Source organism: Mauremys mutica, chromosome 1 (genome assembly GCF_020497125.1).
Source record: "Mauremys mutica isolate MM-2020 ecotype Southern chromosome 1, ASM2049712v1, whole genome shotgun sequence".
In the NCBI taxonomy this organism is placed as follows: domain Eukaryota; kingdom Metazoa; phylum Chordata; order Testudines; family Geoemydidae; genus Mauremys; species Mauremys mutica.
The window spans coordinates 303,637,624-303,659,086 of NC_059072.1; the positions used below are offsets into that span (position 1 = coordinate 303,637,624).

Consider the following 21,463-nt stretch of genomic DNA (forward strand, 5'->3'; position numbering starts at 1 on the left):
CATACATGATCACTCCCAAAATGGAAACACCAGTGTCAGTTCTTTCACCTCAATTCAAAAGGCAACACTGAATTAACACTCGCCAACTTCCTTTGTTGACTTAAATTAGCAAATCTACTTGAAATCATTCACTTTAATTCTTCACGTGGCAACACTAAAATTTTGTTTCCATAGGCTACTAACCAACACACCACGCTTCAAGCAAATATTTCTGATGAATTTTTATAAGCTGAGTTTTGGCAATGGGCACCTGCAAAGGATATTGGATAATTTAGCTCTATATTAAATTAGAGCATATCCAATTACTTGTCAATATACTATACAGGACTATTTGGTTTAACAAAGACGACTTAGCTTCCATCTTTGTGCATATAAGCTATTTTGAGACATATACCATTGTAATACTGAACTGCCGATCAATTGCACATCTTTTGCATGCAGAAAGATCTTTTAAATATGTTTCTTACACAAATTTATTAATACTGTACTCCATTTATACAGTGCCATCTGAGTCTATTGCACATTACAAATGATAAAAAGACAAGGTTCCTCAAGAGCTTAGAATCTAACTTAGACAAACACAGTAAAGGAAGACAACAACAGAAAAGCAAGAGGGCATGAATAGAAAGGAGATCAGCAAAAAAAGGTTAATTGGGACTGGAGAGTTTTGAGAATGCATTTGAAAAAAAGGAGACAGAGGTAAAATGGCACACAGAGTTGAGGTACATACAACTGAAAATACTGAGCTGTTTATATTAGCTTACAGGAAAAACAGAAGTTTTCCAGAGCTCAAAACAGTCTATTAAAAATATGAGTAACATTCTAAACATTATCAGATGCCAACATTCAGAATAAAGATGTTTTATTTGCTATTTCCCACAGTCAAAAGAAACACGATCATACTTCAACAAATAGTACAATAACTTTGTATATGGTTAGTAATTTCCCTGTTTCAAGCAAAAACCCACTCCCCACCCCGACTAGTTTGCAATCCTGCTCATCTCGACACTCATCCTCTAATACTCTTACTTCCATTTTAGTGATCAGAAGATCTTTCTAAAAAGTTCATAATTTAATATGACACAAACACAGTGAACTTTAAGGCTAACAAGAATCACTGGTACATGCATTAGGAAGAAAACCTTGCTTGCTTATCAGACATATCTGACAATATCACTAGACATTAGCTATCCTTTTCTTAAGCAGAATTTATTAAAACTATCTCCCTTCCCTGGAAGCTTGTTCCAGGTCTACATCATCTTGGAAAATGATGCGCCTATTCTTCACAATGTCCATTCTAAACCTCTCTCTAACCAGCTTCAGATGGTGATCTCATGTAAGCTGATTAGATCCTTATTTAAGTATTTATTTAGCGACATTGATATTTCCATATTAATTAGGCCTCTTATGGTATTCTTTTGAAGGCTAAAAAAAATGAAGCTCTTGAAGTCTTTCTGCATAAACCTTCTAATCTTCTAGTAAGCCTTAGGGCCCTTCTCTGCACCTATTTAGGAATTTGAGATAAGTATCCTGGTCCCTCTAAGATTTAGGACTTGCTACATTTCCAAGTCATTAGCTATCCTATGATCCAACTATGGACATGCACAGTTATCAATAGTTAAAATACTGCTGTGCTCGCACACATAACATACATAGAATTTATTGCTTTTAAGGACTTGTCTACAGATAAAGCACTACAGCAGCTTCAGTGTAGATACCACCTCTGCCAACAGGAGGGGTTCTCCCATCAGCATAGGTAATCCACCTCCTAGAGAGGCAGTAGCTAGGTTGACAGAAGAATTCTTCTGTGATTCTAGCACTGTCTACAAAGGGATTTAGCTTTGCTTAACAATACCATCAGAGGTTTGGATTGTTCACACCCCTGGCCAACATAGTTAAACCAACCTAATTTTCTAGTGTAGCGCAGCCTAAGGTTGTCCAACAGATCCCACTATAATACCGTTTTCAGTTGCTTAGGACTTTGCAAAACTAACCACTTAACAGCTGAAATTTTCTACAGTGTCTATCTCAGGCTGCACTTATTTTTAAAAAAGCAGCCAAAGTGGTTCAGCTGTTTCAGAGAATGAAGCTAGGGGAAAATAGATTGGGTCTGAGTTGGGAGCGGGAATGGATTGGGACTAGCTGGGGAAGAAGATTAGCACTGAGAACCAGGGGGGTGGAAGGAAGGAGGTGGCTGGAGAGGGAAGACAGATCTGTCAAGAAATTGGGGGAGAATGACACTGGCTGGGCAAGAAAACTGGATTGAGAACCCTAAGGAGTGGAGACTGGAACTAACTAGATGAAGAGAATGGGACTGTGCCCAAAAGCCTGGAGTGGGAAGGAGACAGTACTAGGATAAGGACAGGTTGAAGGGGCCAGGACAGAAAGGCCACACTTTGGCGGGGCGTGGGGGGTGAGAGAATAGACAGAAGAGTCTGTGCCAACTCAAAACACATTCTTCCTCCAGAGCCTGGACTAGAACCATTCTTCAGCTGTCAGCTAGTGTTTGAAACCCACAGGCAAAGTGTCCCATTCCCCTCTACTGCTACTCCACACGGAGGATGACAATCTACTACTGTTATCAGTTACTCTATTAGCTCAAATGACAGACGACTATGCGGTGGATCTAAAGGCTACAGATAATGCCATGTCATCACTTCTGTTTTTTCAGTTTATTTTAAAAGCAAGGAAAATACACACAAAAAGCTATATTAAAGGATTATTAAGGTTGTGAACATATAATTAAAAACTATATAAGAATGCATATGCACAAAAGGGCCAAATTAAGGTCACATTGGCAAACTTAATTCTGGCATTTTCTAATTCTGAAGTGCTTGATTTTGCAACCCTAATAGTGTTTTTAATGTAGGGGTTTTTTTAAGTGTCTCATTTATAAAGAACAGATTTTGCATTGCAGTGCCAACCCAAGGTCTAAATCAAGATTTGAGAGGTTAAGTAGGATATTACTGCATAAGGCTCTTTCACTGGTGAAAGACCCCACAAACCTGCAGAGTTTAAGGAAGTGAAAGGGTGGGTACCTAAATTAAGAGCGTTATGCCTTGAGCCCCAGGAAAAGGGTAAAGGTGGGTGTTCCTAGAGTGTGAGTAACAGAATTTTCTGCGGGTAACACTCCCCCAAAGAGAAAACTGAGCAGTTATAATGCAAGACTAGAGGGTTTGCAAATCTGAAACTTACATTGAGCACACAACTCCCTTCTCAGTTTAGACTAAGAGGGTTTCAATTACTAATTAAGGTAAACCAGTAGGTTTGAAATAGATTTGATAACAACATGGGGCCTACAGCAGTCAATCCTGGGGGCTATGGACAACTTTAATGAAGTCACTGTACTCAACTTTTTTTTAAAAGGATATTCAATATATCCAGTACCATTTCTGTTTCCTGCACTGAGTGAATTTTTATTTTTGTCTATGAGCAAGTTAACCATACTGTGATATACGACTGCATGTACAGACAGTACAATAAAAAAAAAAAAAAAAAAAGACTTTGAATGCCAAATTTAAATTCAGAAAAAAATAGCAAGACAGAAGATGCTACAGTACTGCTCAGTGGATGCTTGTTTTTGAAACCACTTTTCTAACAAATCTGGTACTACATTTTTTCAAAACTACGGTATGTTCCTTATTGTTTTTATAGTAAATTTAGAAATCCTATATATTTCTCTAAATGCTCAACTCTTATATAGTATGGAGGTACACTGGGAAATATTACAAAAGGTGTATTTGCTTTTTCCCTTTTTTTCAGGTGCCTTTAATAATATTTGTACCCCTATTTCAACCATAAAATAGAGTATTTAGTCTACTACACTAATTTGCTTTCTCCGTTACCTCCAATTATTCACTTATTTTACTGTACTTTAATTGAATTTACAAAAAGTTAATATTTATGGATAAAGTAGTATTTTAAACTGTTCACATTTTAAATTTGTTAGGGAGAATTTCCTTTCCAATATTTTATTTCAGCAAGAATCCTTGAGATTGTTTCACAGACAGAAGAGATTTTCTTTGTACCAACGTATACAAAGCAATGCATACAAGCATGCCAATGAAGAATATCTACTTAGCAGTAGATGCAAGAACTACCACTTTTTTGGAAACAAAATTAAGATCTCTATCAAGGTACAAAATGATGATTAAGCAGAATATTCATTTGCAAGTGGCAACCAGGCAAAACATACACACTATGTTTTATGCTGTAAACATTTTGCTGCCAAACACACCACAGGTGAAAGGGCAGAGATACATACACCACGCTGACTAACTTTTGATGGTAAAGTTCTTACCAAGACAAAGTCGTTTAAAAACTAACCAAAGTTACTCAACTCTGAAGTACACTTTTTCAGGAATTCTTAAACATCTTTCTAGAGTTGCTAGGGTGATGCATACAACAGATGAGACGTTAAAGGCCATTAAAAACAAGAGACATGGATGTTCAGAGTCAAGTCCTTGACTTTCCCTGTTGTGACTAGCTATTGTAACACACACGAGCAAAAAAGATAGAGTGAATACACACACAAATCAGAGATTAAAAAGAGACCCACTGACAAGGGAAACACTTTGAATGGCTAGGAGAGCAGTAACAACAAAACAAGACTAGTTAGTTTCACTGCTTTTATTTAGAACCTTGAAAACAGCACTGAAATGAAAGAACCATGGTAATTTAATAATAATTGTGCTTAGGAAAATAGGAGCACAGACAGGCAGTGGAGTTATTCACAGAGGCTACTGGAGAGGGTATAGTAAACAACACCTCATTCCTTCCTCTTGCAGCAGATACATCTCTAGAAGGGTGCAGTAGCAGAGATTCCTCCCCTCCCCACCCCTGCCAGCTAGAAGGAAGAGAAACAATAGAAAGTGCCTTCTGCTTCCAGTGTAGATCTTCAAGTTTATTAGACCACTACTAGAAAGACGTTTGAATCGAAGATGAACACTGAGTCCTGTTGTGGACCCTGCCAGGAGACATATAAGCAACTAAAAAGACATGAGGTAGGGAAAAAGCAGAGAAGCCCAGACCTTTAAGGTGTTGGCCTTGCACCCTACTGATGGAGCTTCCTCCCTTGTCTTTTGTATCTACTTATGGCTAATTGCCCTGAATAAATTTATGAAAACAGGAAATTAAATTAAATATTTGCATTTATAATGTAATTAACCCATGTTTTTAGCCAAAGCATTGCAACTTCCTTCTTAAAAGCATTCTATGGTTTATGAATAACACAATTTAAAATTTTTTTCATAAAGTTCAAGTTTTTCAGAAATCAGTTTAAAATATTTCTAGAAAATGAAAAAGCTTAGATTATACACAGCTTACAGTATACGTCTTTTACAGGCCACTTGGATGTTTTCCAGTGGCACTTCAATGTCAGAGCTTTAGTGTCTGAAGTGCTATTTTAAGCAATTGATGTGCTGACAATTACATTTTTCACGCACGAGAATGGCTTTCTGAGCAACAAAGGCTAAATGAATGAGAATGTTTCAGTTCAGCCATGCTGTTTATAGTAACAGCACTCCTAATTTTGACATTTTTGTAGTGATGCTTTACTATAATATTGTTTTGGCTACAACTTTTCTGTACCTAAAAAATGCAACACAATCTTAACTTTATTATTACATAAAGTCAGTGACTTAGGTCACCGAGTTACAGTTGGTATTTAATGGCCACATGACCAGTTTTGATCATTTGAGATTCTATGAACAACTGAATAGGAAAAACAAATCTTGACTACTGATTTGCCTTTTCATCCCATTACATTAGTTTCCCCTCCTTTCCACCTACCTTAAGCCTGTGTACTCAAGTAGGCAAAACTGAGATTTGATTTACGACTCCATTGTTTTTTTATTTCTAGTTTGAAACATAAGAGTTATCATTCCAGATTAGTGCACCATCCGGCCTCCAACAACTATAAATACCAGAAGCTTTAGAAGAAAGTGCAAGAAAACTGCTGAAAGTAGGTATGAGTAACCTGCCCCAGGGGAAGTTTCCTCTTAACCCTGAATAGTTAGAAGTTGGCTTATGCACTGAAGCATGAGATTTTCATCTCACCAAATCTCATTTAATTTTTATTTTATTTATTTATTTTGAGATACCCACTAAAACAGCTCAGCCTTGTCCAAGAACAAGGTTAGGAAAAAACAGTCTTCCCCTAGGTTAAAAAAATTCTTACAGCTGTTTCACTGAGAAGCTGTAGAATCACCATGCTTTAGAGCAGAGATTTAAAATTTGGCAGGAGGAAGAGGGAGACCTCCCTAATGTTAGAGATGGATTTTCCTGGAAATGGCAAAAGACAACACAATTTTGGCTGAATTATAGGCCACTGGAAAAAAATCTGTTTTCAAATACTCTGAGGCTTGTTAAAGTTTGGCAGCTATATTCTCCAACAATTCTGACTGCACTGAGCATACTTCATCCCCACACAGCTTTTACAATTTTATCAAAGATTGTGCATGCTCCATCCTGAGGCTGAGCAAGACTTCTTTTCAATGGTGCTGAGCTCAGGACCTGAGAGCAGGGATACTGTGTCTCCTGTGCCCTCAATATCCCCCTACTGATGCCCATACAGCATGGAGGAAACAGACTGACTTGAATGCAGAAGGGCAGTGAGCAGAGGAGGTGGAAAAGGTCAAGGAGACAGGAACACAAGTGATGGAGGGAGGGGAAGAACAGGTGCAAGAGCCAAAGGGACAGGGGCACAACAATTTGTAACTACTGATTAGAACTTATACCCCTTCACAATCTGGAACTGAGTCCAGGATTCCCAAGTCTCAATATTCCACTGCTATCTAGCAAACAACTGTAAAACCCACTGGCAAGGTGTACTTGTTCCCTCCGTAGAGGCTGTTCCACGCAGAGAACAGTCTACTACAGTTGCTACCAGTTATTCCATTAATTCAAGTGGTAAAGCTATGTGCTTCCAACAGGAGCATGTGGGAGTCTACATGGTTGCACGATAGATTTTTTTTCCCCCCCAATGTTCTTTTTATATAAGCGATTATAAACAAAAATAACTACATTAAAATGTTACAAAGGCAAGCACTCAAAAATTAAGAAATGCCAGAATTACAATTACCTGTGACCCGTTTTTAAGATATTGTGTTTAAGCCTGACGCTTACTGACTTGAGCCTACAATTAACCTGCATTTTTCACCACTATTCAGTTACATGGAAATTCATGTGATAACACATGTACAGTATCTTCAGTTCGCTGCAAAGTTATTAGCAGACAATGGAGCACTGGTATGGTGAAAGCCCATATTTAAACAATATTCAGACAGATTTAAATCTGTCTTAAATGAATACAAAAAGGACAGATTAAAAAAATCAGTTGCTCAAGGAATAGATCTTTAGTGAAAAATCAAATAAAATTCAGCCACCACTTATAGCTTCTACTTTCAACTCTCAATTGTAGCAGAGAAGTCCAGCTACTTCCTCCCACTCATGTAAGAAAGAGGCTTCACCTTGCTTCATTCTCCATCCACATAGGAGGTAGGGATGTAATGTTAATCAGTAACTGAAAATATTTTCCTGAGAGATACTAAACTATTTTCTATGGTCACTAGTCAAGTTGAAGTAAGAACACATTAAGAAAGGGGGAAAGGCTACTTTAGGGTGTTTGCCATTATAATTCAGAAAAACAAGTTTCTAAAAGAGTATGTAAAACACAGGGAAATTAACCACTATAAAAGAATTATAATTCCACTATAGCTATGCCAGTCAATTTTCCCATATAAACAAAAGCAAAGTATACAGATTTATACCAAAGTTAGTAATATTTCAAAGTTCCGCCCAGTAAAAAAATACTTAAATGCACTGCTTTAGTCTCTCACTTCAAGACTGCTAAAAGGCACTCAAATACTTTTGCCATTGACAAGGGCCAAAACATCAGAATTTCTATTAACATAATAAAGAAATATCTAGTAAAACAGCTGAAATATTGCATTACAAATGTTTCATGAGCTTCCCAATCTCTGCAATTTTTTTTTAAAATGTTTCACACAGTTATAAATTCTTAATTTGTGCTAGGGCTTCAGACAACAATTATCTCACCTGATGTATATAGAAATAAGTTCTTAAAAACAGAAACAGTCTGAAGTTCTAGCAAATCCCTGAAAGTAAAGTTCTGCCTTTACATTTGGCTATAAAAAATAATCTGCCTAACATTCACAAAAGTTCTACAGTTAATAAAATATTTGTCCATAATATATACTTTACGTTTCAACAGCCATCAGTAGTTTTGCCTGTATGAACTATGTAGGACTGAAATCTTTAATCCAGCAGCTATTTTTTTTCATTTGAGTCACAAGTAGCATGCCAAATTCCTATTATCAAGTATTTCTGCTCTTAATCAACTAATAATAATGTATTAGTTTCTTTCCATCTTTCATCAGAATATAAATATACAAACCACCCAAGAAACTGAGAAGAATTTTGGTGACAATCCAAAAGAGCAAAATTTGACTGGTTAGTTCACTGGGCAAGTCTATTAAGACAGAATTATAGCATAGTTTATTTAAGGAACACTCAACAAAGTCATACTGTAGACAAATTTATCTGCTAATGTCACCACTGATCATTTGAAATGAAATAATTTTTAAAATCCAATTTACTTGTTATTGTTTATGTTCTTACTTTTCTGCATTTCTCTCATATGGGAAATAAAAAATTTATTTCATGTTCAAGTTCTTAGCATTACAATGGTTGTATTTCAGACATTTCAGAGGAAGTGTTTAAAATTTTCATTTTAATTAAATTTATAGAAATATTTATTGGCCTTTGTTTTTATAAAAAAAGTCATTTTTACACAAATTTAATGTTATGTCCTATTTAAGTTACCGTTTTCCTTTTGGGAGAAATCTCACTTACTAAGATATGCAGTTTTAAAATCATCTACTCTTCCAATCTATGTTTCTTGAGGTTCTCTTGACTGTACAATGTATCATCTTTTTCCAAGTTTTCCTCCAGGATTGATACTAGCATTTGAGTCGGCATTTATTCTTGAAGGTAGGAAGTAAAATAGTGCATTTTTCTTACATCACTACGGTATTTATTTTTCTGAAATGACTTTCTTTAAATAGACATCAGTACTGAACAAAAGTAAAAATGGAACATCAGTTTTTAATAGTCCTAATGTTGCTCAAGTGTCCTCAGCTTACGAGGTGGTGTAAAAGGGTCCTTGGTGCGTCAAGTGGCCCAGTGGTTAGTGTCCCCAGCACTGCCACCCGCTCCGCCCATGGGTAGGATTTACAGTCCAGTCCCTCACTTAATCAGAGGGGCACTCAGGTGGGCAGAAAGTCTGTGTCCCTATCATATTAGGAGCAGTTGGTAGGGGAGCACGGCCCACCCATTCCACTGGGCTCCAACCCAGGACCCTAGGAAGTCCATGTCTGGCCCCCAAAGGTGTCTTCCAAATTATCCTCCCTAGGTCACATCCTACTGTCTGCCTTTCTCCTCTGGCCTCCAGTCTGACATAAAGCAAATCAAAAAAGAAAAGGCAAGTAAAACAGTCAGCCCTAAAGGAGCTCAACAGGCAAACTTCTTCCCTTGAGAAGGCTTCTCCGGTGTCCTTGTCAGGAGCTTTCCAGGCAAGGCCTGTCCTCCTCCCCAGACCTTCCCTTCCTGAGCTGGGTTGCTCCCTTTTCAACCGTTTCTCCAGCTGGAGCATGCTCTGCAGGTCTGGAGGGGCCAGGCTACCTGGGACCAGTACTGCCCTATAGCCCCTTCAGGCCCCATGTGGGGTCTGTACATCCCATCACAGGAGGAGAACCTTAAACTCTTTACAAGTGTGCTTAAAAGTTTAAGAACTCATAACAGAATGTGTGTAAACTAAAAAAAACAAACTAGACTTTTAAATCACATATTTGAAGACAGTTCATTCTTTCATTTATTTACTCAAATTCAAACTCAGTATTCTTTTTTCCCCTCTAGAAAAGTTAGTGACAAACACCTAACAATGCTTCAAAGTTTTCTTGCTTCACTTCTGTAAAGGTAGGAATGCTCTGATATGGGGCAATCTGAAATTTCATTGAAGAACATGGAAGAAAGTATATTCTGCATCTCAGTTATTTTTTGGAAAAGATCTTATTCGCTCAGAAAATTAAGCGGATGAGATAACGGAAACATCTGTTGGGTTCAGAAGATGCTATGGTTTTTTTTTGTTTGTTTGTTTTTTTTACAGTCACCATCCTGGCCATAACCATACTTTAACTATGTCGTCATCACTTGCAGGAAAGATATAGAACACTGAAATCTTTTCATGTTATTTGGGTATTTTAAAATTGGGTCTGCCTTTATTTAGATATCTGAATTCTAAAATGGTTTCATTTTTAACATTTACAGGTAGGTTTTGCTTTTATGGAATCTCACTTTTTTTTTTGTTACTGATGCTGTTGCTTTTCGTTTTCAAGTTTACAGAAAGTTTTCAGTTCACATTTCATCTCAGCTGTTCCACTGTAGGTTCAATCTGCTGCTTCTGCTATTCTGGAAAATGAATCAAGTTGTAATGATCTGGATACAAGGTATACACAGGTAAATGAACCTCTGGTATACTTGAAATATTTCATGTTCAAATCCACAAAGCTGTGCAACTCAGCTGTGAGTGCCATACTGCACAACTACTGCAACATAAAATTGGAGAGCACATACAATACAAAATATTACATATTCATAAAAGGATGGTGTAAAGGTAGTTGTGCAGCCCTGAACTGAATTTTCTGACTGGTGTGTTTGAAATCTTATCTCTAAAACTCCACTAACACTGTTTTGCTTGGCGTTTTTTGGACAGTGCTCTATATTTTGTTCACATGACCAACAGGGCCTGAATTTTAAAATTTTAGGTTATATTGGGGGAGGGGTGGAAGGGGAAGAGAATCAGGAATTTGTGATACATCCCTCCTAGAAGTCTTGCAAAAAATTTTTCCATGGCCTTGCAAACCAATAAGGAAATATTAATGCAAACAGAATAAGTTAGTTAATCAATCATTTAATGACAACAGGACTACATACGTGGTTAAAGTGCTTTGCTGGATCTGGGCCTAATATTCTACAGTATTAAGTACATGGTTGGGCCAAAGAACACAAGCTATACACAATCTCCAGTTGCAATCAGAAGTCCATACCTGAACCAAAACATTTAGTTTACATATTTTCAATAGGCATCAGCATTTTGTTTCTCTCCAGTTATGTACAAATGTATGGTAGGATTCTAACCCCTGCTCCCCATAAAGAGTTATTGTAAAAAGGATGCTACTGTCTTCCATGTTTGTGCTTGAATGATTACAAATTTGATTTGACCAAAAAAAAAAAAAAAATAAAGGTAGCACTGCTAGCCAAGAAGTCAAACCATGTTGTTTCCTGACCTATTCACCCCAATTACCTTCAAAAACTCTGCCTTACACCTGTATAATACCCACTGTTGCCTTAAATGGGGGTGCGCAGGTGATACCAAGGGCAGACTTTGTCCCAGAAATTGAGTAACAGTTCTGTGCAAAACAATAAAATTCACTACTTTTCCATAGCTTTGCTGATTCTGCACTACTAGAAGAAATATAAATGTAGGGAAAGAATTTTAAGCCTGATACCTAAAGTTAAGCACCTACATAAGTTGCCTGATTTTCAGAGTTACCCAATATCTGGAGATCCACTGACTTCAATAGGAGCTATAGGTTCTCAACACTTCAGAAAGTTCGGCCACTTATTTATATACAGATTTAAATGCCTATTTTTGTAAATCTTGGTAAAAAAAACAATAAGTGAACACCATTAGTAACTTAATTGAACTGCTGTATAATTAACAGCCAATAAATGTGTATTAAAATTGTGGAGGAGGAAAGTGAGCCAGAAGTCACTTCGGATCACCTGAAGAGGAATACATTTAATTTAAAAGATCTATTTTAATGGAATGCTCTGATGATTTGGGATATAAACATTATGACTTCAATGGGATGGCTAGCTCAAAGAAAAATAGTTGACAGCCATTGTACAATGGAAATCCATAATTCTGGTCCATTCTAACTGTAATCACTCATGATTTTACAGTGCAAAATTATAAACACTTATAATTTCACTAAAACACGATACTAAAAAACAAGTATTTTACTCATACATATGAAATGTGGTAAATGCTGTCCTGTAACCTCTACATAATGTCAAAATAATGAGAGCCCCTGTTCAATAGGCGTTAGCATGCCATCAATTCACAAACTATTAATGATAAAATAGCCATTTAACCACATGTACTAGCTTTCTTCAAATGCACGTACCAGAATTTACCCCAAGAGGCAAGGCATCATGCTATCATGTTCTATTCCAGTGGCTCTCAAACTTTTTTTTACTGGTGACCCCTTTCACATAGCAAGCCTCTGAGTGCGACCCCCCTTATAAATTAAAACTACTTTTTTATATATTTAACACCATTATAAATGCTGGAGGCAAAGCGGGGTTTGGGGTGGAGGCTGACAGCTCGCGACCCTCCATGTAATAACCTCGTGGCTCCCTGAGGGGTCCCCACCCCCAGTTTGAGAACCTCTGTTGTATTCAGTCTCTGCCCCATAAAATAAACCAGGTCCAAAAACTAATACTATATAATAACTGTTTGGTGATTTACATAAAATTAGTTGATGGGAGTTAAATGTTCACACCCCAGCAGTAAGTTTCACAATTAAATGTGTGTCTCAACAGTTTGCACTGGTAGGCCAAGGACCAAAAGAGTACAATTCAGACAGCAGGACCAGAAAAAACAAGATTGGTCACTCAGTATGACATCATATATTTTGTAGAGCTTCTCACCACATGATTGACATTAATGTCTTTAGCCTTTAAAAAAAAAAAAAGAATCCATAACAATGGTGCTTCATTCAATCACATATCTTGGGAGTCTATTCTGCTCTCCAATTGCTCTTAACAACTTTTCCCTGTCTTCCTTCACTTCAGGCTATTGTTTCTTGTCCTATCGTGTTTTGAGACTGTGAATAGTACATTTTCCTACTTTTCAAACTGGTTTCTCGCACCCTGTTACTATGTGAAAGGCAAACAGGTGAAAACACAGATTGACTAGCGAGGACGCAGTGGGAAAGTGACTTACACATAAAGTGCTCTCAAAAGCATGAACAAAACAAGTGAAGAAAATGATTGTTATTTGTCTGATCTTTACCATAAAGCAACATTTATGAACGAGAGGCAAATTTGAAACAAAATGTGTCATTTAAGTTAACTTTGTACCTATAAAAATCAGTAGAAATATAAATACAAAATCCAAATCTGATGTATGTAAACTAAATACTAGGAGCTGTGCTCTTTATTGCACACATGGATTCCCACTGTGAACTTATTTGCATATGATGTTAACGCACTGCCTAGGAAAGTGTTATCTTGACTCATTTTGCAATACAAAGTCTACATACATGAAAATGTAACGGAATTTTTTTTTATTAAGATTTGTTTATCTATTTGAAAGATTCCATGGGCATTAAAAATAAAATGAAGAAAGATTTCCATAGTTAAAACATCTGAAGATCAAAGATTGTTTGAAATTGACTTGATTCAATAATCAGTCTGTGTAAACTGAGACAAGAGCAAATGAGATAGCCGTATGAAAAATCAATATATACCATGACTCAAGAAAAAAAAACTACCTAAACACTAAAAGGGAATTTGCCTATATTTTAGAAAACTGAGCTATCAGGACAGATGACAAGTCTAGAGTTTGACATGTCAAAATGTGAGGTGTATCTGACAGGCTAAGAGAACAGAAGTCAGAGGAAACAGCGTATTAATACGGCAGCTGTAACAGTATCACTTTTACCCTCTCTCTTCAATAACTGAAGTTTATAGATTAATTTTCCACAGGATATCCTGTCAGGAAGTTCATCTTTATGCTTCTTTTTATGGCTTCTCTGCTACATTTAGAAATATAGCAGTCTAACTTATAGTGGGGGAAATACCAGCTATTATGTCAAAGAGAAAATTCTCTCTCCTCTTAAAAGGATGTAGATAACACAGCAGAGTATTTAACAACCTATGTACTAATAATGGGCACAGGAAAGAGTGCAGTTACTGCTCTAAAGCGGTAACAGGGTTAACAATTTGAAGGCAAAAGGACATTGACACATGAATATACACACAATTATAAAATGGCTTCATTGAAAGCTGCGATATAATTTACACAAGATATTACACGGGTCAGGCATTTCTTCAGATGCATGCTCACAACGGAATTTTACAACTTCTTCACCAGTCCAATTATGCTGTCACTCAGCATTATTCAATTATATTTTTTCTTACGCATTTTCCCTTGTCAGATTTAAAACCACTTGTAATGTGTACACATTAATCTTAAATCAGAAAATGTAGTGCCCACCTGGAGTCTATAATCCCCCGCCCGGATTTTACTTGTTAGACATATTTTAAGGTGCCTATTTCTTTAGTATGTAGAGTCCAGGTATGTGTAACAATATTATTCCCTAAAACAGGAGACATCTAATCTAATACATACACCCTTCAGCAAAAAAGAATCAAAACCAAGAACACCAACTAAAGGAGACTGGTGGCTGAGGAGATAAGAGAAAAATCAAACCAAAGAGATATCACTTTTAGGAAAAGACGCAAGGTACAGGACTCAGATTCTGATAGACTAAGTGGAAAGGCATTACAGAGCCAAGAATCTGGTACTGAAAATACCTTTTCAGTAGCTCCAGGATTCCATCCCCAGATGGAAAGCAAAAGCATTCCCACTAATGGTATATTCTGAAAAGGGATACACGGGGAGAGGTGATCTCTGAGACAGCCAGGTTCTAGAACATCTGTAAATAATCTATCTTTGACTAAGCAGAGGACTGGCAACCACTGCAGTGCACAGCGATAGTATAGTCTCACCTATCTACAGGTCTTTAAAAAGCAAGTAGTCATTCTACTCCAAGCAAAGCATCTGAGTGATGTTCAGTGGTAGCTACATGAGAGCACATTTCAGTAGTCTACTAGGAGATGATAAAGACATAAATAATGAGGGCACAGTCTGCGTAGGTGGGGAAAAGATGCACTCTTTGGCCAGTCAAGAACTGAAGGAGGCAGCATTTCCAGCTACTTGCTACTACTTGGGATTCAAGAACTACAAACAAATCAACTGTGAAAAACAGCTGACTTCTACCCTCAAAATAAGTGCAGTCACATACCCCACCCAATTTCTCAAAACGCTTTCCAATATCAACAAGCATACTGCCATCTTAACTGGTTTGAGTACACCAGCTAGCATCAGTTTTGATTACTTCTTCCAACACTGAAAAAGCAAAGAGTAATGTTCAGGTTCTCCAAGGGAAAACAAAACAAAAAATCCCACAAAGATGAGCATCATCAGCATATTGGTGACACAGTAAGCCCATAACATCTCAATATCTCCTCTACCAGCTTCACATACTTGTTGAAAAGAAAGTGGGCCACTAACAGAATATTGTGAGATCTCTTATGCGAGAGCCCTCATGAAAAATGAGCAACCTCCCTTTCTAACCCTCTGGGATCTCTTAGAAAGAATGACTAAAGCCACTTTAAGCATGTCAACACCTCATGATCAACAGTATCAAAGACAGCTGCTGATATAATATTAACATTAATATCTAACCTTTCAGCATCCTGAGATCTACCATAATGGGGACAAATTTGTCCTCTGCTAGTTCTCAGGACTTAAACAGCTGTATGAACCTAAGAATTAAAAATATTATATATATTATATACACACCACCACCACCACCCTCACCTCTCATTGTGACTACAAGCAAGAAGGAAAATACGAATCTTTCCTTTTTTCATGTCTTTTTCTTCCCCCATTTATTTTCAAGGCTATTTAATTCTGTCCTAAGTTACCCTCCTCTCACATTAATGGAATTTCTTCTTCTTCTCAGGGCTTGTCTACCCTTACCCGAGAATCGACGAGCGGCAAACAATGCATTGGTGGTCTATTTAGCGGATCTAAGACCTGCTAAAATCAACCGCAGTTCACTCTCCCGTCGACTCCTGTACTCCACCAGAAGCTGTCAACATCGCATAGTGTGCACTCCATGGTAAGTAGATCTAAGCTATGTTAATTTGAGTTACACTATTCACATAACTCAAATTGCGTAGCTTAGATTGAATTTCCCCTGTAGCATAGACAAGGCCTCAGATTGTAAATTCTTTGCGAGAAGTACCATGTTTTCCATATGTATTTTTTACAGAGCCCATTGTAATAGGAACATAATCCCAACTGGGTTTACTAGATACAGCTATGACATTAGTATTAAATAATAATGGTTGAAAATGGCTGTTGCCAAGGCTGCTAAATTCTGTACAAGGGGCAGAAACCTTTGAAACTGACACAGTTACACTGCACACATTGCCAAACCAATACACGCACATACACAAACACACAAATTAAGACACCCAGTTGTCATCCATCTTATAAAAAAACCCTCATGTTTCAAGTATCTAACAATGGTTCCTCTGAGACTGTACTACAGGCACATCAATTTCAAAGGCCTGTGCTCCCCGTGCAGAATTGAGCAACTCCAGCAATGTAACAGGGCTTTAAAATGGAAACTCCAGGAACGAAACATGCAAGTGCCTCAGGTTGGGCTCAAAGAGAGGGAAGGGAGGAGCAGCAGCAGAGAACATTGAAAGGAAACATCCAGGGTCAGAGCAATCTGAAAAATTCGTTTTAATATAATCTCCTCTCTCGTCCACCACCACCCCCAGAGCAGCCCCACTCCATCCCCATATTGCCTGAAGCGGCTGGCCCAAACCTTCCATAAGGTATTCATTCACAGCAGACCAAACCATGATGTAGTCAAGATTCAAAAAGGAAGTTTGAAATGGAAAAAACTCTTAGGCTTGTAAAATATACCTAAAAATAAATCTCAAATAGTTAATTGTATTTCAGAATTGCTCCCCACAATCTTGAGAATTATTGTAAGTATGCCACCACACTCCAAAGCGTACTTTTCCAGTCAACTATACATGTTGTGTGTACGTATAATATAATGAAGGGACACACAGCCTGCTAGGTACTACTACACATAGACAGTGTACTCATGCAACACAGTTTCAGAGTGCAATCAATACAATTCACTCCCTCTCTTAGAAGAGAAGCAACATAAGAAATTTAACACAGTAGCTGTGTGTCGTGATCTGAGAAACTGTTTTTCTAACAAAGCAGTTATCACAACTATATCTGCAACGTTACACTTAGTCATCTTATGAAATCACTGCAATGGTAATTGCAAACTCATGCACATAAAAGTGATATGGTTTCTTTGCAAAGTTAGTGGCATGATCTTACCTCTCATCCTCACCATCAACAAGATGGGTTGTCAATGGCAGTACTTTCAGTGGAAAAAGGGAAGCAGATGATGTTATGTTGCTGCCACTCCCATCTGAAACAGCTGATGCTCCAACACCACTTTCACCACTGGCAGCTTGCGGTAAACCAACTAAGGAAGGTTCTGTAGGGCGCCTGCCATCTTCAATTTGGCTTACAATTGACTGAGTTAGTGATTGTGCAGAGAACTGTGTAGAGTTTAGCGGTATCTGTTGTGGCACATTTTGTGCCACTGGTATACTTATACTAGTTGATATCAAGGGAGGCTGACTAACACTTTGAACCAAATTCCCATTTTGCACAGCTGAAGCTTGTGCTATGTTCTGTGATGGACCCAAACTTACAGGAGCAGAAGGTATATCAGGAGGTACATTTGAACTAACTTGACTTGGAGCAGGAACAGCACTAGTAGAAGGTATAGGGCTAACTGCAGGCAATGGTTGGCTGGTCATTCCTTGAACTACAGTTTCTACTTGTGCCTGGGGTTGTACAGGAAACAAAACATTTTGTGAAGCAATTACCATTTGCGGAGGAAGGCCTGAAGCACCAGCTTGTAGTCCCTGCTGAATTATTCCAGTCTGAACAGGCTGCACCACTTGTGAAGATGGAGGAGCAGCACTTTGCTGCATAACTGAAGGTGTAATTTGGTTTGCAACAGGTGGCTGCTGCATCACAGCAGGTACATTTCCTTGTTGTCCAATGTTAATAATTTGACCACTAGTACCTACAGGTGGCATTGCTGTCTGAGCATGTGCAACAGGCTGAGCTGATGCCACAGCAGGATGTACTTGTACAGAAGGTTGGATGCTTGGTGCCTGAGCAACGGGAACCGGTGTTCCTGCTCCTACTCCTGTAGAGCTGGATTGCACAGCAGGCACTGGAGGTTGAAGTATCTGCTGATGTTGTATGTAGTCCGGTATGGTCCCTGTCACAGAACTCTGATTCACTGGTTTAACTCGTGCAGGGGCCATCTGCATGGGAAGTGTCTGTTGTCCATACTGTAACTGCTGTTGTGGTACAACAGGCAAAGTTTGCACAGGTCGTGAGGGTTGAGAATATGATAGCTGCTGCTGAGCCACACTTGGAATAGCAGGTTGTTGGTGACCTAAAGATGATACACCTACATTAACTGGAGTTGGCTGAACACCAGTAACAGTTGTTAGACTAGCCTGTGCTGAAGACTGGACTCCTTGCTTTTGCTGTGGATAATTTACTTCTTGAGAAGGCAATTGTACTTGTGCAAGCTGTGATTGAGAAATACTTTGCGGTATATTGGACGCTGGAATAGTCTGAGGTCCAGCACAACTAAAATCCATCTGCTGTGGACCCACACCTTGAAATGTCTGCTGTTGTATCACAGTAGGTGCTCCCATTTCCCCGCTTCCCACACTTTCTGTGTAGTGACTCAGTGTGCTTACATTGCTGCTAACAGAACTCCCACTGGTGCTCTCCCTTTCAGAAGTCACTTCAAGTGGATTTTGTTTTATAGTCTCTACCACTTTGTTTACTGCTACTCCTTCTGTAACTGCTACAGCGTTTTCTTTATCATAGAATTCAGTGCATATCCATCTACCTTTTTTAAAAGGTTCAGAACTGGAATCTAATTTTACAACTCTAAACCTTGATGTGCCAGCTGCAGGCTGCTGCTGACTTGATCCCACTGCCATTCCTGCAGTTGGATTAGTAACATTATTAATGACATTAGAGGAAGCACTCGTACCATTGCCAACACCACTCAAGATATTCACATTAACATTGCTGCTGGTTCCAGACAAAGCATGTACATTAGCAGTACTTGTGATGTTGCTTAAGTTTATATTAACGTTACCAAGCATGCTGCTTGTCATGCTAGGACTACCACCAACCACATTACTTAACGTACTAGTTCCAGTAACAGGACTTACACCTATATTGCCAGGAGTACTTGTAGTGCGAATATTAGACAGGGCAGATGCAGGAGTACCAGTGGATGATGCAGCAGAAACTGGTGCAGCTGTGATAACATTGTCAGAGCTTCCAGTTGTGGACAGCTTTCTAAATGATGGACTTGGGGGTGGTCCTCCAGAAGCTGGTGTACTGCCCACCCCAGGATGTGATGGATGATGATGCCCATGATGGTGATGATGAAGATGGTGGTGATGGTGACCATGATGGGGGTGAACATTTCCATTGATCACAACACTCTGCTGTGGGTGATGTGGCAAAGGGGGATGCTGCTGAGAAAGGTGAGGCTGGTTTGGAGAGACGGCCCCAGGAGTCTCAGCCTCTTGGAAGTTATTTAAAGTCTCTTCGGAGGAGCTCCGTTCAGGTTCACCCAAGTCAGTGGCCCGGGATAAAGAAACGTCCAAAATTTCTGAAGAAGACAGGTCTTCAGTGTGAGACTCATCCAGGTCGTCGTAGCTTTCCGTGTCCTCTGCTATGCTGTTGTTGGAGCTCATACTGGCAGAGATCTGAGCAGGGGTCACGCTGGTAATTTGGAAGCCACTTTTCTTTTTCATTTGGGCTCCAGCTTGTGCAAGAGGCTGTGGCTGGAGCTGAGACTGGGCGAGGAGGTTCAGGCTTTGTGGAGGAGGGGGTGGCAGCTGTGGACCCGCCGATGAAGATGCTGCAAGAGACGGAGGAGGCGGCTGGATGAGCAGAGGCGGCGGATAATCCTCGGTGGAGAGGGCACCGCTACCAGCGCCGGTACCTGGTGCATTGAGCGCAGTAACGCAGCTGCCGCCGCCGCTGCCCCTTCTAGGAAACATTGCCGGGTGCGCCATCTTCCTAGGACTAATGTCTGCGGCTGAGTCAGGCTGGTGCATTGTACCGGGTTTATTTTAAGAGTGCAGTTCCCCGGCCCGGAGAGAGACAGCCACACAGTTAGCTCTGCATGCAACCCAGGGGAGAGGCACCACACACACACACAACCCCCTCTCCCCTCCCCGCTGGCGCACACAGCACAGGCTGAGCCGCCTCGGCACAGCCGGCACTGCCACTAAACCGCCCCTTTTCCTTCTCCTCCTCCTCTCGGGGGCTGGGGGGGGGGGGTGAGGCCGGGTCCCTCCGCCGCCTTCAGATCAGAGCCAGTGAATGTGACACTTTCAGTCCTTTGCCGTTCACTTTCCCCTCCGCGCTCCACTCCCCCCTGGCCCGCTTCTCCGGGGGGCGGGGTGCTGGGGAAGAAATTACCCACGTTATCCGGCCAACTCAGAAAGCAACCGCCCGCCCCCCTCCCCGGCTCCCAGCCGAGCTGTGTGTAGCTATAGGGGGGTGGCTCTCGGCAGAGCGGACCTCCCCGCCGCGGGGCCCCGGGGGAGCGGCCGCCGCCGCCGCCTCTGGCGGCTGGGTGCGGAGGGGCGGCGAGGGGGTGCCGGGGGCTCGGCGGAGCGGCCGGCTGGGGCGCCTAGGAGCAGCAAGGCGCAGGCAGATACGTACAGGGCTGGCACGCAGCAGGGCGGCGGCGGCGGCAGCCTGAGCCGGGCAGGGACATTCCCGTCAGTGGCAGCCATGGAGCTGAATCATTTTGGGGTGGTTAAAGAGACAGGAGGAGGCCGGAACAAGCAGCCACCCGCCCTCCTCCCCTAGGAGAGCCCGGCGCAGGGAGGGGAGCCGGCCCGGCCTCTCCCTCCGCCGCCCCGTCTCTCTGCAGCGAGGCCGCTTCAGCCGCTCTGCCCCGGCTCGCTCGGGCTCACAGCGAGCTCCTCTGCAGCACCCGGCTGGGCTGAGTCCTCCTCCGCCTCCTCCTGCCTCTGCTGGGTCTGTCTGCCCCCGGCTCCCCCGCTACCGCGACTCGTCCTCCCCCGCCCCCCGGGCCTCCTCACACGGCATTGGAGCGCGGCGCCGAAGCTGGGCGAGGGGAGGGATTGGCCGGAGGGGAGGGAGAAGAAGAGAAGTAAGATGGCGGCGGCGCAGGCGTGCTGAGCCCTCAGACATAAAGCCCGTCTGGAGCCGGCGGACGGAAATAGGTTCGGCTCCGGCTGGCGGAAATTGCCGAGCGGTGACGGGCGGCTCGTCCTGCCCAGCGAATCCGGGGGGGCGGGGCTGGGCGCGGGGAGCGGGGTGGGCGCCTACCATTGGCGGAGCGGGCCCCGAGTTATTAATAGGCTCCCGCAGAGCTGGGGGGAAGGGGGG

At 40.8% G+C, this 21,463-nt stretch overlaps 1 protein-coding gene across 6 annotated transcripts in view; it reads right to left on the reverse strand.

The window, feature by feature from the left end:
• Positions 1 to 21,127, reverse strand: part of TSC22D1 (TSC22 domain family member 1) — a 127,567-nt gene extending 106,440 nt beyond the window's left edge. For 3 of the 6 annotated variants that reach the window (XR_006578738.1, XR_006578736.1, XR_006578737.1), the window contains exon 1: positions 17,312 to 21,127. Coding sequence is in view for 1 of the 6 variants with exons in the window: in XM_045012975.1 (XP_044868910.1) it covers positions 17,312 to 20,154 (2,843 nt within the window). In the remaining 5 variants the exon portion in view is untranslated. The remainder of the gene's footprint in view (positions 1 to 17,311) is intronic. The other 3 variants (XR_006578740.1, XR_006578739.1, XM_045012975.1) reach the window with 2 other exon arrangements.
• Between the last annotated feature and the right edge of the window lie 336 nt (positions 21,128 to 21,463).